The sequence below is a fragment of the Olea europaea genome, chromosome 11 (genome assembly GCF_002742605.1).
Source record: "Olea europaea var. sylvestris chromosome 11, O_europaea_v1, whole genome shotgun sequence".
NCBI lineage: Eukaryota > Viridiplantae > Streptophyta > Magnoliopsida > Lamiales > Oleaceae > Olea > Olea europaea.
Window position 1 is genome coordinate 23609164 of NC_036247.1, and position 18471 is coordinate 23627634.

General features: G+C 37.0%; 1 protein-coding gene across 4 annotated transcripts; it reads right to left on the reverse strand.

The window, feature by feature from the left end:
• Positions 1 to 14789: 14789 nt before the first annotated feature.
• On the reverse strand, positions 14790 to 17892 carry LOC111403815 (nitrate regulatory gene2 protein-like). 4 transcript variants are annotated; one of them, XM_023032439.1, is made up of 5 exons: positions 17352 to 17892; positions 16449 to 16672; positions 15387 to 15909; positions 15206 to 15265; positions 14790 to 15162 (listed from the first exon to the last, which is right to left on the reverse strand). In XM_023032439.1, the coding sequence occupies exons 1-5, from the start codon at positions 17556 to 17558 to the stop codon at positions 15085 to 15087; spliced, it is 1092 nt and encodes a 363-aa protein (XP_022888207.1). In that variant the 5' UTR covers positions 17559 to 17892; the 3' UTR covers positions 14790 to 15084. The 4 variants fall into 4 exon arrangements, with proteins under 4 accessions (XP_022888207.1, XP_022888206.1, XP_022888205.1 ...); XM_023032438.1 differs by having other exon boundaries at positions 14790 to 15265; XM_023032437.1 differs by having other exon boundaries at positions 15206 to 15909.
• Positions 17893 to 18471: the final 579 nt, after the last annotated feature.

Genomic DNA, 18471 nt, shown 5'->3' on the forward strand with positions numbered 1-18471 from the left:
GTTGAGCCTTCCATTTGAAAAGTTTTTTACTTTACAAAACTAAGAAATGCTCACATTTTGCAAATATGCTTCCTAGCAGCTAGTAATTAGAGATTCTGGTGACGTTTGACAAACAATGGCGATAATTACTTTCCCTTAAAACTTCAAATCGTAGGTAACTTTCCATTCTTTTTTTTCCTCCAATTTTGTTTCAAATTTGAAAGAATGTTGTTTGAGTTTACGGTACAGAGTTTAGAGATGGAGCCTACATTTGGTCCCTTTTGATGAGACAAGTAAGACCATCAGGTCAGGAGAGAATAATGGAGATTACCTCGTCCTCTTGTAGATACGTTATTTAAATAGGGGCTTGTGATTATCCATCTAACATCACTTTGGAAAAAATTGCTAAATGTAACGAGGTGTTTAGGATCCCTGGCAATATTGACCTTACCATCCTTGACCTCAGTGAGAGAGCCTGTTATTTGAGGTTGGGTTGTATGGCAGTAAGTGAAAATCTCTTCAAAATGGTTCTTAGGCCTTCTATCTTTTCTTTTGACTGGTCCTTCGTTCATACGGATTGGTTCCAACCCAGTTTCATCCGAACTCTAAGTGGCGGATGGTTGGGCTGTGGATGCTTTGACGTCAAGCCAACATGATATGCCCTTAAGCGTCTTCCACTCTTTGTACTTCTCAAAAACCATAGTTGAGGACAAGAAAAGTAAGGAGTGGTACTACTTAACTTTTCGGGGGTCCCACTCATCTTTTGTACAGGACATGTCCTATTTGTTAAGAAGTGGAGGAAGTTGGGTTTTGGACCTCTAGGAGATAAAATACCATGGAGAACGATCCAATTGGCACCTTTGATAATTCCAACAACCTACTCTACCGCCAGTAAGTTCTTCGATCTAACTGATTTAACTGGAATAGATTTCTTTTCATTTAATAGTTTGCTCATTTTATATGTTCTTTGCTGAGGTGTCAAATAGTTGCAGATTATTAGGACATTATCAATTACATTTAATAGCTTCCCTTAAAAAATGGGAGCTATGATGAGCTGATTAACAAGAATACACGCTTCACTCTAAACAGGCTGATGATGTCTTGGGGCAAGTTAATTTGCAATGCCACTACATTCATTTTTTGATGTGTCTATGCTTATAAAATTTCTTTGCAAATTTCAATTGACTAAAAGGCAACTGCCTGTCGGGGAGAAAGACGAAGTGGATGGAGGAGGACGATTCGTTGATAAAGAAAAGAAAATTGGGCCTATCTGGGGCATGTTTTCAATGCTTTCATCCCTATTGGGTTGGTCATAGTAGGACCCTCTCTAGAGGTGCCATCGAGGGTGATAATAAGGAAGAAAACTCTTCTTCCCTCCTCCATTGAAGACAAAAACGAGCCTTCAACTCCACCTCATTAAATTGGAAAAAGGTCAACTCATCCTTCTGGTAGTAAAAAGGTGGTAGATTTTCTAGGGAGCAAGGAGGATGAGCTATCTGAAACGCAACCTGGAGATGCCCCTCCTTGAGACCGCTTTAGTTGCTTGGGTCAATAACAAATTCTAGACCGACGAGTGGCAGGATCACGTTGTCCGAAAGGTTAAAGATCTATTCACTGCCAACAATGCATACATGGCCTGCACGCTTGTATAAGCGTCTACGTAAAATGAATGATGAACTGAGCTTTAGGCTGGAGGCTTCGGGAGCTTGAAGGAGGGAGTGAAAAGGACGAGGGTCGAGGCACAAAATGCCAAGATGAAGAGGACTGAGGTGGAAGTAAAGTTTGTTGTTGCTGAGATACAAGTAAATCAATTAAATAAGTAGCTTTATTAATCTGTTTGTCAATTAGCTATTCTAACGAAGTGGATTGACCAATCCAATGGATATCAACGGATCGCCTCTGGTGCCTTGCTGGAGGTAAATAAAGAGAAACCCAAACTGACGATGCTAACTGATGCCCGGAAAGAAGATATAAAATCTCTGAAGGCTGAAGTGTAGACAGTAAGTGAGGCGTCAGTGAAGAACATATCGATAACTTCAAATAAAATAATGAATAGGATGACTTCGCCAACTACTAGGCTTCATGGAATCCCAACAAATGCTAGCTTGTCTAAGGAAAGTCCATCCAGAGCTAGACACTAGCTTCCTTAAGGTAGACTTTGGTGGGCCTACTGGAGGTCGACCTCATATTGAGGCCACTGAAGAGGCGAATGTTGAAAAAGAGGAAGATGGGCCATTGTGCCAGTAGCTCCCTAGGATTTTTTTTGTTTAATCTTGTAATGGCTCCGGTACCCTCTAATTTAATCATTTTTAATGTAAGGTTGATGCCTCTTTACGTTTTGCAACTATTCTTTGCTTATTACTTCTTTCATTATAACAAAACTGATGACCTAAATTCAACTATCATTTTCCACATGGAAATAACTTCCATAAATGAAAATTATCAACATCTCAAAAAATATTAACTAGTTATCTCGGTTTGTACTGAGTGCCTTAGCACTGCATGTTGAATACATCTAAGTTGTCATTGCTTCAGATGTTTTCGAATTATAACTTCAATGAAAGTAAATGCTTTTTGACCAATCGAACAAATTTCTTATGTAATATTTAAAGTAATTTTATTATTATTTTTAGGTTGGTATAAAGGGAACTTCTCTATTGTAGATGGTTCATCCATGGAGAGTGTCACTTTCGACGGAATCGAAGGTGACCCCTTTGGGGGTGTCACGTGCCTTGTCTATCGAAGTGGACATCTTTGAAAGGAAAGACCCCATGAAAGGTATCATGCACCTCGTCAAACGCTTCCTCTATGATGGATGGTTCATCTATGGAGAGTATCATCTTCAATGGAATCAAAGTAGACCCCTATCGGGGTGTCGTTCACCTCATTTGTCGAAGTGGACATCCTTGGTAAAGTTGATCCCGTTGGAGGTATCATGCACCTCGTTAAGGGCTTCCTCCATGGAGGATGATTCATCCATGTAGAGCATCATCTTCGATGGAACTAGAGGCGACCTTTGTGGTGGTGTTGTGCGCCTCGCATGTCGAAGTAGACATCATTGATAAATGTGACACCATGGGAGTATTAGGCACCTCATCAAGGGTTTTCTCTAGGGTAGGTTGTTCATTCATAGAGAACATTATCTTGGATGAAATTAGAGGCGAACCCCGTAGAGATGTTGTTTGTATCACATGTCAAAGTGGACATCCTAGGTAGAGGTGAATCCTTGAGAGGGTTTGCACACCACTTCAAGGGCTTCCTCCATAGTAATGGCTGATAATATCACAAATTGTTAAGTAATTTATTCATTTATACTTGTTTTATTATGATATATTGACGTCTAAAAGTACCCTTATATTTTGATTTAGGTTGCAAATGAATGGAAATAGTGGAATTTGGAAGAAAAAGAGCAAAAAAAGAATAAAATGGAAGCAAATGAAAGTTCAGGGACCAAGTTACAAATAATCCAAAGATGAGACGGGTGATAGAAACATGATTTGACAATGCTATAAGTCAATTGGTTGTAATTAGAAGTAAAAAAAAAAAAAAAAAAGGGAAATATAATCATAACATTTTCACAAATCAATTTTCAACTGCACAAGAATGTTCTAGATTTTCAGTCGGAGATTGTGATCCATTTTTGACCTAGTAAACTTTCTAATTCAGAAAGAGCTACATCTAGTAAAATTGTAGTCCTTTTTGTTAGCTTTTCAATGTACTTTGAATCGCCTCAATCGAACATCGAAAGAGAAAGTTATGGCCAAAATACATAAAACTATGCGTCCGGAAAACATTATAACAATGCGATCGCATAGTTTAAAATGTGTGCGACCGCATGGTTATTTTCAGAGAATCATAGAGCCATTTTTTGATGAACTATACAACTGCATGGGATTGTACCTTGCAATCTCATAATACAATTCCGACGAGAATTTTTTGATTTCTTTATTTCGTTCAACCACTTATGGTAACAATTTAAGACATGATTTTTAAGCCCTAATTTACCCCAAAACGAAAAAGAATGTCCCCATACACTTTTATCTCATCTTGGTGCTCAAGAAACTCCATAAATAACTAAAATTGAGGTGAAGCTAGGAAGGAACGCTTTAGATTTGGTGATTTCACATCTATCAATTCATATATTTTGGTTTGTCATTGTTAAACAATTCTAGTATTTAGATTTTCAAGCTTATGAATTTACATTGAAATCAATTTAACATTTACAAGATTTTTCATGGATTCAGTCATGTTTTTTCCATTGTTAAATTAAACTATTTGTTGAATTTCAATTACTTATTTTCAAAATTGGTTTAAATTTTGTCAAATTCTTTATAGATCTAGTCATGCTCTTTCTATCGAATAATTGAAATAATTATTGGATTTTAATCTAAACATAAATTTATTGGTGGATTAATTACTGCCTTATGCTTGATGTATATGGTCGATCTTTGATCTTATTCCAGTAAAAATGTGCGAATGTGTTATAAGTCTAGATTCTAGGATTACAATTGAAGGAATATGATGCTTCGCCATTTCAAGATATTAATCTTAATTTCATTACATTAACAATGAATTCTCCTATACATTTTAAGAGGACAATCAACCTTTTTCAATTGTTTGAGTGATTTTTCCTACTCTCTGTGGAATTGACACACTAAAGCTGTACTACAACTACCGCATTATTCATTGGGCGTAATCAATGGTTCATCCATGGAGAGCATCATCTTCAATGGAATTAGAGGCGTATCTTGTGGGGGTTTCATACTCCTCACCTGTTGTAGTGGACATCCTTGATAGAGATAGTCCCACGAGAAGTAGCACGCACCTCGCCATGGACTTTCTCCATGGTGGATGGTTCATCCATGGAGAGCTTCATTTTCAATGGAATCAGACGTGACCCCTGTGGGGGTGCCGCATGTCTTGCTTGTCGAAATGGACATCCTTGATAGAGGTAACCCCATGGGAAGTATCATGCACTTTTTCTAGGGCTTTCTACGCGATGAATGGTTTATACATGGAGGAAAAAATGGAGAAGTGGTAGTACTTGTACAATAATTCATTTCATTGACGAAAATATTTACACGACAAAAATAAAATTTGTCTTGAATAGTAGTCTACCTATCGGTAGTACCACCTTAGATATTCAATATTCTAAAGGTGAGACAACAACTTGCTTTCCATGCTTTCAATCTTACAAGTGCCAAGTCGTGGTTCATCCATGGAGAGTATCATCTTTGAGGGAACCAAAGGTGAATCTTGTGGGGGTATCACGCTCCTCGCCTGTTGTAGTGGACATCATTGATAGAGATAGCCCCGTGAGAAGTATCACACACTTCGCCAAAGGCTTTCTCTATGGTCGATGGTTCATCCATGGAAAGCTTCATTTTCGATTAAATGAAAGGCGACCCATGTAGGGATGTGCACGCATCACCTGTCGAAGTGGACATCCTTGATAGAGGTGACCCCTTGGGAAGTATCACCTACCTCGTCATAGGCTTTCTCCATGGTGGATGATTCATACATGGAGGAAAAATTGGAGAAGTGGTAATAATTTTACAATAATTCATTTCATTAATGAAAATATTTACATGATAAAAAAATACAATTCGTCTTGAATAGTAGTCTACCTATTGGTAGTATCTCCTTAGATATTCAATATTCCAAGGGTGAGGTAACAATTTTCCTTCCATGCTTTCAATCTTATAAGTGTCCGGTCGTGATTCTTCCTATATACGGATGGGCCTTCCCAATTGGATCTTAATGTGTCGGCACTTATTTCTTTCTAAGATAAGAAAGAAAACCTTCCAGAGCACCAGGTTGCCTATGTGAAATGTCGTTTCTTTACTTTAGAGTTATAATAACGTTTGAGTTGGTACGTGGTAAGCTTCTCTTGAGAATCGTCCCTCTTTTCTTCAAGGAATTCAAGCTCACATCTCACTGGTTTGTCGTTTGTTATTTTATTAAAATGGATACGATGTGGTGAGGGTGCTCTTCTTCACTAGACATGGCTATAGCTCCATAAATAATGGAAAAATGGGATTTTTCCAGTTGAACTTCGACTGGTAGTGCATATAACCTAGATAACTTGAGGAAACACATTAACCAATACTTTCTTCGAAGCGTTGAGTTCCTTTTGAGGATGTATTTGATGGTTTTGTTAACTGCTTCGACCTAGCCATTGCTTAGATTAGAGATGTGTCGAGAAATGTTTCTTAATCCCCAGCTGGTCACATAGATCCCAAATCTTTTTGTTGTCAAACTGTTCACCATTGTCAAATACAATAGAATAGTGAATACTAAATCAGTATATTATGTTCTTCTAAAGGAATTTGGAAGTTTTTACCTCTATAATCTTAGCCAAAGGTTCTGTTTCAACCCATTTTGTGAAGTAATCAATTGTACATGGCAAAGTTGACAATTTCTATCCTCTTGACCAAAGGGCCTATGAAGTCAACCTTATACTTGGCAAACGGCTAAGGACTAGATAACACTATGAGCCCTTGGGATGGTTGCCTCTGTATTTGCAGTAGACACGTGGTATGTATTTTCTTCTCTTATGAGGACCTAACTGATGCCCTCTTCAAAAATATCCAGGTAAAGCAAAAAAGCCTCATCTTTCTTAGGTTTGGATAGGAGTGGCACCTATTTGATGTGCCTCTTCAGCTCCAAGAATACCTCTTCGCACTTTGACGTCCACTAGAACTTCTTCACTCCTTTGAGAATCTTGAAGAAGATGAGTCATTTGTCAATGGCTTTAGAGATGAAGCAATTGAGTGCTGCTACTCTTCCAGTAAGACTTTGTATCTCTTGGGTTTTGTAGTTATCTCTTCGAGCAAGCTTAATTGAGGTTAGAAAAGTTAATGCACACCTTCCATTTTCCATTTTACTTCTGTACCAAAATGGGATTGGAAATCCACCTCGGTTGGGTGGCCTTTTAGACAAAGCCATTGTTGATCAATTTCTTGGCTTCTTCCTTGACCCTCGTACCTCACAGGTTTGAGGCTCTCTTCTTTTTCTTGTGCGACGTGTCCCTTAGTTCAATCGTTAAGTGATGACAACTAACCTTTGAGTCTATGCCCAACATATTTGTGTGCTTCTATGTAAAGATGGCTAAGTTTCTTCGTAGGAAGCTTTTGAGTTATTCTTTCATTTCGTGTAGCAAATCCTTTCCCATTGGTAAAGCTTTGGTAGGCTCTTGAGGATTTACAAGGACACTCTCCAATTCTTTCTATTGGTGACGTATGTAACTCAGATTCAATGATACATGGTCCAATTCGTCAAGGGTATCTCTTTCTTCAGAGGCCTTCGCCATCTTGACTTCTTTCCCTTATCCAGGGGTGGGCCCTTATTTAGGGGTTTGAACATCTTAATGTCCATAATCACCATATGTACGTTGCGAGGCTCCGCCTTCCTTAAAAAGTTGAGGTAGCATTCTGTTGACCCTATTTGGTCGCTTATGACTATGGTGATACGTGCTCAGTAGGAACGGGTGGTAAATAGAGGTAATTTCCCATATCTCTTTCAAGGTAGGTCGCCTAGCACCCTATATTAAGAGGATGGTTGTCTACTATTAGAAATCCATGAAGTAGTTGGCAACTAAATGGGTACTTCCATTTTAACAGCTACAGTGATTCTTTACCTTAGAATGATGCTATCGCTAGTGAATTCGTATAAGGATGTAGTCATGGGAATGTGTTCGTAATTCAACAACATCTTATCATAGGTGGAGCCAAACAATATTTTACAAACTTTTATTGTCTACAACCATGAACTTCAGTCCACTGTGAGCTACAATAGCCCTCACCACTAAATTATCACAGTGGGAAAAATGAAGACCTATCGTATTTCCTTGGGTAAACATGATAGGCTCTACTAGCCTCACCTTCTAGGAATGGTTAACTATGTAGTCAGCTATAGGTAGATCATTTGCATCTTTAGCATAGTTTTTGTACATTTTGGGAATCACATCCTGCATGTAGTTCCCTACAATCATGTCAATCTCTCGAATAGTCGTATTATCAGATGCGGTGGGTAGGTCTCCCATTTGCCTTAGTTTCTTTTGATCCTTTCCATGTCCTCATTTTTCCCATGACGAGGCGAGCGTTCCCATGTGAGATGACTTGCCTCATCCCTTCTAGAAGATGAGTCCTGCCTTGGAGCCTTCTTCATATCATTAGGAGTGCTCACTTTTATGGACTGAGAAGCTTCCTTACATTCACTTGTGTTATAGCCATAGAATTTGTTAAACATGTAGTAGGGTAGCACTTCACCCTTGAGCCTATTTCTAGGCCATCTACTTCTATTCTTTATGTTAGGGGGTCTCCTGGATGTTCGAACCTCGACTTTGTTATTGGGTCCAACATTTTTATAAGCAAGTCCTGGTATTGCATTTAATGTCGTTGTGACTAAAGCCTGTCCCAAAGTGGGAGCTATAACATGTCCAACCTGCATCCACTGTTGATTTACCAAATATGAATAGGACTTCTCCTCACTTACCTTTGGAGAGATGAAAGCCCCTATCTCACTATGTTTCGATGGTCGATCATTTTTCATCTATGATATAACCTTCATCATTTCTACTAGCTTGTCATAGGTTGTACGATTATTACTTCACACATCTCTCCAAAACAGGGTATTCATTTTAGTAACTCCTTCAGTGCTAAAAGGGCGTCTTTATTAGTTACTTGTTCATAGTAAGTTATCTCATTGGTGAAATGAGCTAGATAATTCTACAGTGTTTCACCCACTACCTACCTCATATTCTGCAGGCGCTGGATAGAGGTTTCCCATCCTTCTTAGATAGGTATTGATTCGAGAATGAATTCTTCAAATAAGGCTATCTTTTGATGCTTAATGGTTGTAATCTGCCATACCACACTTCAACCGCTTCTCTCAGAGTTATGTGGAAAGCTCTACATTTAAACACTGGCGAATCGTCTCTCAAGCTCATTTGTTTCTTGTACTTATTGTGATGTTTCTTTGGGTTTCCTATTCCTTCATACTTTGGAATTTGGCGGGCACAAATTTTGGAGATATAAGAAAATTGTAAAACTCCTTGGAGAAAATGAGATTGTCATAGTCATAATCACGCTCATAGTATCGGTCTATTAGAAGTATTCCTATCTGCTTGCTACCGAAGTGGACGCTGTGATGGCCCTTCTCGATTTCTCTAGTCCGCAAAGTTTGACCTGTATTGCCTATTCCTAGAAGGATAGGACACTTAATTGGCTTTACATTTGATTTTGAGGTTGAACTATCTAATGCGTGGACTGGCTCCTATTTCTATAACTTCACCAGATCGTATCGAATACACTAATAGACCTTTAAGGCTATTTTTGTTCAAAATCTAGAGAAAAGTTATCTTTTCCGAACAGAAGGCATAGTTGGTAAAAACATCTACCTCCACTTTCCTTTCAATAGAAATCTCTATTCTTTGCTAGCTCGAATGTACCACTTGGCTTTGCACATTTTCTTCTTCCTAGCGTTCACCGTGAGCCGACTAGGGTTTATTCTGAGATAATTGACAGCCTCTTTGATCTTGAATTTGTATGAGTAGGTCATGCACAACCATGTTTTATATTGCTATGATTTTCATGTCGATAGCCATTTGGGCCAGTGGCTAGTTGAGCAACGATCCTTTCACCTCGAAAATGACGATGCTGAGTAACATTTTCTTAGAGGATCTCTTCTTTAGAGGCCTCTCTTACTATCCTAGCATTAACGTCTTCATTGCTCAAACTCATCGATTTGTTGGAAAAAAAAATGTGTTGAGTGACTAACTTTAGCACAAAATTTGAGTGGGACCTAGTTCGTTATTTTGGAAGTTCAAGATTGATTTGTGAGCTCCTCTGTGAGAACATTGAAATCATGTATTTACTTATCAAAAATGATGTTCGGGTAAATGAGAAATTAGAGCTCAAAGTTTGTCAATTAAAAGGAGTTTATGTTGTTGAAGGGAAACCATTTAAGGTTATACGACATAGAAAAATTATGAAAATAAATACCACCTTAAATAGGATTGCACTTTGGAATAGTGTGATCATCTGTAGCATAGAGGCTTTCTCTACATGCGCGCACAAGGGTGCAAATCGAACCAAAATAAGCTTCGGACGTGAAAATTTGAGGTGTTCAAATTCTACAGTTCCTCCATTGTATCCTGGGAGACAAACGTCCAAATTAAACCTCGAGCACCTACGGTGAGGGGAGCGAATCTATTTTAAGGAAACTGTGTTTACACGGAACTTGGTTAAAATTTTTCTTGCTTTTGGCTAATTAGTTTACTTGTTCTATTTATTGGAATTTGATATGATATATTTTAGCTAAGTAGATTAATATGTTCAGTTTATTTCAATTTAGTCGGCTATATTTTTGGTAGTATCCAAGTTCACTGCATCTAAGCTAAGCGATATATACGGTAAGTTGCAAATATGGTAAGCTGCATATACGATATGTTGTATATATGGTAAGGTGCATATATGGTATGCGTAAATCCAGTATTTTCATCTAGTACTTGTTAATCATGTATTCATCCACTAACATTTAGTCCAACAAACTTAAAACAAATTGAAGAAAAAAATTGGTTTTTTATATTGTTGATTTTAGAAACTAATTTTCCTTTTGTCTTTAAGAAATGGTAACCGAATCTACTAGCATGGATGTGTCCCAAACTGTTGCTGCTAAAAATCAATTTGTGGGCTCTGCTGTGGCTCAGACTGTGACTAAATTGTCAAGTCATGTTGTGAGTCAATCTGTAGCTCCAACAACTAGCCATACCGTTACTGTTCTTGTTAATCATGGAGAAAAATCAAAGAAATTTGATGGCTTAAATTTCAAAAAATGGCAACAGAAAATGCTATTTTACTTGACCACCTTGAATCTTGCGAGATTCTTGATAAAAACTGTTTCAAAACTCAATGAAGGTGAGGGAGATGTTCAAGCGATCAGTGTGGTTGATACTTGGAAACATTCGAATTTTCTATGCCGAAACTTCATCATGAATAGCTTAGCAGAATCGCTGTACAATGTGTATAGTACCATGAAAATTGCTAAAAAGCTATGGAAGTCATTGGATCGAAAATATAAAACTGAGGATGTTGCGACCAAGAAATTTATTGTTGGCCGATTCTTAGATTATAAGAAGGTGGACTCCAAAATAGTAAATAAGTCAAGTGGAAAAACTCCAAATGATTATTCACGAGATTCATACCGAAGGTATGATTTTGAGTGAAACTTTTCAAGTGGCTGCAATTATTGAAAAATTGCCCCCCGTGTGAAAAGACTTCAAGAATTACCTTAAACACAAATGAAATGAAATGAATGTTGAAGAACTGAATATTAGACTTCGAATTGAAGAAGATAACAGAAATTCAGAAAAAAGGGGGTTCAATCATATTGGGACTAAGGCCAATGTTGTTGAGCACAGTCGAAGTTCTAAGACTTTAAAGAATAAGTCTAGGACATCTAGTGGCAAAGGTACTAAGCCAGGACCGAAAGGAGGCATCTCTAAGAAATATTTTTAAGGAAAATGCTTAAATTGTGACAAAGCAGGCCACAAGTCTACGAAGTGCAGATTGCCAAAGAAGAATAATAAAGAAACAAATATGGTTGACTACATGGCACATAATATATTGAAAATGAATCCCGCAGCAGTCATTTCTGAAATGAACATGGTGGGTTATAACTGAAAAAAGTGGTGGATTGACGCCGGTGCTATACAGTATGTGTGCTCTGCTAAAGAGCCGTTTGTTGTATTCGAAACAATTGAGAATGGGAAGAAGTTGTTGACAGGAAATTCAACAACTTTTGAAATCAAATATCAAAGAAAGGTGGTTCTATAGATGACCTCAAGAAAAGAGCTAACTCTAAACATTGTATTGTATGTGCTGAATATTCGTAAGAACCTTGTGTTCAGATCGCTTTCGAATAAGTATGGTTTTCATATTGTATTTGAGTTAGACAGTTATTTTGTCAAAAGGTGGAATGTTTGTCGCAAAATGTTATGTTTTTTATGATATGTTTAAATTGAATGTAATGATTTTTAAGCCAAAAATAAATAAAGCGAACTCTTTTGCTTGCTTGAGTCTTTCAATTTGTAGTATGGTAAATTAGGACATGTTAACTATGATATTTTATGTAGACTAGTTAACTTGAAATGCTTACCAGCGTTCCACACTAATTCCAACCATAAGTTCCAAACTTATATTGAGACAAAATTAACAAAGTCATCCTTTAAATTAATTGAACGGAATATAGAACCACTTGATTTAATTCACAGCGACGTATGTGACTTAAATTGTACAAACAAGAGGTGGCAATAACTACTTTATTACTTTTGTCAACGATAGCACAAAATACTATTATGTGTATCTGCTTAAAAACAAGTCATAGAGAAATTTGTTCTCTATAAGAATGAAGTTGAAAAGCATCTTAAGAAGATTAAGGTGTTGAGCAATGATCAAGGGGGTGAGTATGAAGCACCATTTGCTGAATTCTGTGCACAACATGGAATCATATATGAAATTACCGTACCTTATTTTCCGCAACAAAATGGTGTTTCTAAACAGAAAAATCGCACCTTAAAAGAAATGACGAATGCAATGCTAGTAAATTTTGAGTTACCTCAAAACATGTGTGGGGAAGCTGTGTTATCAGCAAATTACATTTTAAATAAAGTGCCTCGAAAGAAAATGGAAAAGACCACTTATGAGTTATGGAAATGAAGAAAGTCTTCCTATAAATACTTATTAGTGTGGAGGTGTCCTTCTAAAGTGATCATTTCAACACCAAAGAAGGTAAAGATAGGACCAAAAATAGTAGATTGCATCTTTGTTGGCTATGCAAATAATAGTAGCACTTATCGATTTCTTGTATATGATTCTAAAATCTCAGACATACACAAAAGCATGATATTGGATTAAGAAATGTTTCATTCTTTGAACACATATTTTTGTACAAGTTCAAAGAGGAAGCAAGTTTCTCTAAACGAACATATGAGACGGATTGAAAATAGTCATGAGCAAGAACTAGAAGAGGAGATTGAGGTTAGATTATGAGTGATGCCGGTTTACCACCACCAACAATGGTGTTAGAATAGTAAGTTGCTAGAGATAGACCTAGGAAAGATATTAGGCCACCACAAATGTACGGGAATGTTGATTTAGTTGTTTATGCTTTAATGTGGTCGAAGGTATTGAGTGTAGCGAAAAACCTTCTACAGAAGTAATTAGTTGTGCTGATTCTATTTCAGAATATATTTTTGCCCTGTTTGGTAATTATTGAGTTATTTGTTACTTGTTGCTCATAATGATAGGTCGAGCAACTCTAGCACCCAAAATAATTATGTTGAGCAGTGCTTGGATTTGATTGATATTTAGTAATTGAGTTTGGCCAAGTTGGCTTTATGGAAGGGGTGAGGAGTTTTTTTGTTCTAAAATTTTTTAGTGGAGAACTTGTCGTTGAAAAGTTAAGTCTTATTCCTTGCATTTGAATTTGTTTTCAAGTAGAGAATTTATGAAATTTTGTTCATTATAGCGAAATTCATTTAAACGTAGAGTTTGTTAAAATTAGGGTGTGAGCGAAATTCTATTTGGAAAACTAGTTAAGAATTCAATTTGAAGTCTATTTACAAATTCTAGTTGAAATTCAATTTGGAAGTTCAATCGAGAGTTTGGAATTTGTGTTGGACTTGAAGGAGTCCAAGTTGTAATAGGAGATGAAGAAATCGTGTAAGGAGAAAGGAAATGTCGAATTGGCGCTTACTATGCGCCTTAATCCCGCTCGATGCCAAAATAGTAGTCTCAGTCCTCACTTACCACAAGGTGGCCGCTCAAACGACCAATCACCATTTGATAGGCACTCGAGCAGCGATTTTATTCAGAAATGAACAGCTTCGCAATTTTAGCAAGTATTCTAAATACTACTTTATCCCAAACACTCCATTATTATTAGACTTTTATAGTTGAACTCCACCACATCTTAGGGTCTACTTTGCATTATAAATATTAGGAGTAAACCTCTTGAAAAAGCATCTTTACATTCTACACACTTTGTAATCCTCCATTATTGATATTAGTGAATTTCCTCTTCTCCCCGTGGTTTTCCACATAAAATCTTGTGTACTTGATTGTTTGATTTTCATGTTGTCACATTATTCTATTACCTTTATTTCCTAGCAGCTTCTTTCCTTCTCTCTTTCTTCGTGGTTAATAGTAATTATCCTTCGTGGGTAATGTTTACAAGAGGGCAACCATAGTAAGAAGTTTGGATTTGGGTTGAGCCTTCGAATGTTTGGTGTTTGATTCGGTTTATTGAGAAACTGAGCCCGGGTTCTTGGTGTATAATTTCAGAGACAGCATCCAATTATTACTATAATGGTTGCTGGCATCTTTCAGTAGGCTTGAAGATTCAGTTCCAGGTGACGCCACGTTTCATTGAGGGTGTTTAATCTTGTCCTAATTCTAGACCAAGTCGATCACTGGACATATTTCTTGCTAGGATGCTTACCAACACTTCCATGAGATGGGTTCGATAGTGGAGTGGGGAAGTTCATTTTGTCTCATTAAATTTCCTCATCAAAATTATGGTTAATGTGGCTTATTTACATGGACGTTTGCCCACTAATGATGTACTATGCCTGCAGATTTTCTATATGGCTTCTTGTTGCTGCTTGTGGTGCATGCACCGAGAGAGTATTGGTCACCTGTTTGTACAATGCAATTATACAGAAACTATATGTGATTTTATCCCCTCTACATTCTGCTTTACATTGCAGCCACATGTTGCAGTAACATTATCATAGATTGACATAAATATCATCATAATTTAGAACTAAAACCATATTTTCGTATATCTTCTCTGGAACCAAAAGAATATTACAAATTGAATAAATAGAAACAATATCTAATTCTCTGTTCATTAAGTTCATTTCTGACTTTAATTGATTTTCCTACAATACTGCCACGAAAAAATAAATAAATGAATGAATAAATAAATAACTACTTAGTTTCCAGTATCTGAACTCTTAGGCTGTTTGGCATTCTCCCAAGTTTCCAGTATCTGAACTCTTAGGCTGTTTGGCATTCTCCCAAGTTTCCAGTATCTGAACTCTTAGGCTGTTTGGCATTCTCCCAAGTTTCCAGTATCTGAACTCTTAGGCTGTTTGGCATTCTCCCAAGTTTCCAGTATCTGAACTCTTAGGCTGTTTGGCATTCTCCCAAGTTTCCAGTATCTGAACTCTTAGGCTGTTTGGCATTCTCCCATTGCTTGACCAAATGAGCATATCCTTCAGCTGAAATAAAAGCAAATTCTGTCAGTGAATTCATGGCTACTGACATTCCGGCGCAAAGCACTCTATTGGCTACTTCGGCCATTTTTTCTGCACTCGCTACTTCATCTTCAAATTGGCCAACCTCCACAAATCCTACAGGTTCCCGTTCCCCTCCACAGCTCTTTGAAGGACTTAGTTTCCTGCAAGAATCTTCCTGTACTTGTGTTGCATATAAGGAACGAACACCTGTTACTGCATGATCGAGTCCACCAAGTACCGGAGCTTCCTGGATTGCATCAAGGAACCTGGACCATTGGATGCAAATGTTAAACATTGATGATCCCCCAAAGGACTCATGAGGAGCGAACGGTAATTTCGATGTGTCAGGATCCAAACGGACACAGCGCAAGAGCCATCCTGTCAATGCATGCACGTAGGAGCGTTGAGAAACAACCCATGTCTCAAAGCAGGCTCTCCAATTCGTGAGCTCTGTCTCGAGATTAGCAGCTGAATTGGCAAGCCTTTGTAGCTTGGAAGGTGACATTTTCTTTTTCTTTGTTGCTGAAAATGTTGAGAGCTTTCCAGCCAGTAAAATCTTGGCTTCATCTAGAGTACATTTCTGTAGTTGATGGCACTCAGCCATAACCTTCCACATCCTTGCTAACCTGTTAAATGATCACACAAATAATTCAATTGCTTCATTTGATCACAGCAGTCTGAATCATTTAATTTAGACAGATTTAAGTCTAATTGGTTGGTGAAGCATGTACAATATGGACAAGTCACAATCGTCGACTTGACAATCTCCAAGTCGAACTCAGATGAGAATGAATTCATTTTGCATAAATACATGCAACCAAAGCGTACATAATTAAAAAAACCTTTGGTTTATTTTATGAAGTAATGAGGTCATGAACCGAAGTTTTGAAACCAGTACAATGCTACTTAAAAATTTCAAATAGAGGATAAGCTTTTCTCCCTTTTCTTTCAGCAAATTTTGTAGTAAATTATAAAAAATACATGAAAACAGCACATTAGAATTCTAGTACCGTAGCAAAAGAGAAGAGAAGCATATGGACTACATATCTTGTAGCTAAAAAATAATTGAAGTATAGGTTTGTCAGGTGCATGTTCCAATATTTTCGTATAAGTTCACTCAATAATTCCAATAGAACAATAAATGAGCATTGAGATTCATACGTACCCTTGCACTAATTCTAATATCTGAGGCTCCAGTTCCTCATCCCTTAATGTTTCAATTCTCTTAGAGGCAGATTCCACTAAGTGAATCGAAACTTTTATTTGGGTATGCAGATCAGTTAAGGATTCTCTGGTTTTATCAGAAAGAGGAGGTTCTTTTCCTTTCACATCTTGATTTCTCAGTTGTGCACACTTCTTTTCATATGCTTTTCGAATGCGTTCACCAGCCTGAATAGACACAAAGATTACTTATAATTAACTGACATAAAAGATAATTCCAGACATTATGTTAACCCAGTAAAATGAAATGCAACGAAATTTAGCTTTCAGCCGTTGTACTGAAGAACTACAGAAGCACAGGATTCTTCACATTTCTACTCCTTTGACACAAGTTTCAGTTAAAGTTTAAGGCTAAAAGTGAAAGTACATTCTTTGGTTTCCCAAAAATTACCAGAAAGTTTATTTAAAGATGAGAGACAAAAATGCTGGAAGAAGAATGGCAAATCAGTTTGGGGCTATATATTCTGCAAGAAAGTAATGAAATACAACTTGCGATCACAATGAAATCATAAAAAGAAAGATTTTCAAGCAAACACTTTTTTATACGTTCACATCTTTTGCACTCTTAATCAACATGCATAAACATTTTTTTGGTTATCTAAAATGAAATTAGAAATTTTACTTCCCCAGTTTAAGTTTTTTGAATGCATAGGTGTACTGTACCAATTCCACCCACAAAGTTTTTATTCCACGACATAACATGTTCATTATTTCGTTCATAATTTTTGTTTACAGTGTGCTAGTTTCAACAGTTGAAAATGAATAATTGACACCATTCCTATTAAATATTATAGGAGATGAGGCTAGTCTTATTTGGCACAAAATAGTTCATCGTTCAGAGGCATACCCGAACTTCCTGGTAAAGTTTTTTCTCCCAAGCATATAATTTTTCCAGGGTTGACTGATGATTCCCTGTAAACATGCAGGACTCTTCAGGGAAGTTGCTAATACATTCATAGTCTTCATCTCTTGAGGTTGAAGAGCTCACTAAAATCCTTGACGATAATGACGATCGAGATGAAGTTGATCTGAACAAAGCTACTGGATTCAACATCTCCTTTACTGAAAAATGAAATTTAGTATTGAGATTAGCTAAGAAATTCAAAGAAGCATCGAGTTATAATTTTTTTCCCATCAAGTATTTAACAATAGGTTTGACATGGCTAATCCAAAGGGTTTTGCTAAAAAGCAGAATATTTCGTCTTCATCGACCATGATATCATGGACAGAATCAGTACAGTCACATCAAAAATGACAGAAAATAAAGCATCCATTTACTAGAACAATGCTATGATTTGATGCGCGTTCTTTCCCACCCCTTCTGCTCTTAACTATTTTGCCTGCTGGTAGATTTCCTAAAGAAGTTCTCTTGCCCTTAAACGGTCAATGCATAAACATTCGTACCTTAAATGCGGTGGCTGTTGTTTTTTGCCTGATCGCAGGTTAATGTTTTTTTGTCGTGTCGGGGAAAGAGAGACGTTGAGGAAAATCGCAACGGTCAATTGTATTTAAATTTAAAGTCGAAAATAAATCGACAAAAAACGGAAAAAGGGCAAACTAAAGGCTTTTAACGTTAGAGCCCAACCCACTACAACGGCCCGTGACTTACGCCTTTTAGATAGAATTTCAGATAGCACGAAATGCTCCAAATATTCGGTTTAAATCGAAGTAAAATTCGATGTAAATTGATATCTTTAAACCTACTTTTTGCATCTTTATTTACATTTCGATGGATCTAAATTCAAATTTTGCTCCAATTGGAAGTCTTAATACACTTTTGGCCTTTTACGGATGTTTAAAAAAAAATGTAAAATCTATTTTTTTTTTCCAAAATTGTAATTTGCATTTCCTTTAAATCTCTGCATTGGGGAGATTTTCGACCACTTTAGAGGTTTAAATCACCATTTAAATTTATTTTACACCACGATTAGATATGATCCAAGGGAATTAGAGTGAACACGAGGAAT

Excerpts from the sequence above, each read along its gene's own strand:
- LOC111403815 (XM_023032437.1), bottom strand. The coding sequence starts at position 17,558 with ATGTTGAATCCAGTAGCTTTGTTCAGATCAACTTCATCTCGATCGTCA. Across the intron at positions 16,673-17,351 it reads AACTTTACCAGGAAGTTCGG|GCTGGTGAACGCATTCGAAA; the intron begins GTATGCCTCTGA and ends GTGTCTATTCAG. Across the intron at positions 15,910-16,448 it reads ATATTAGAATTAGTGCAAGG|GTTAGCAAGGATGTGGAAGG; the intron begins GTACGTATGAAT and ends ATCATTTAACAG.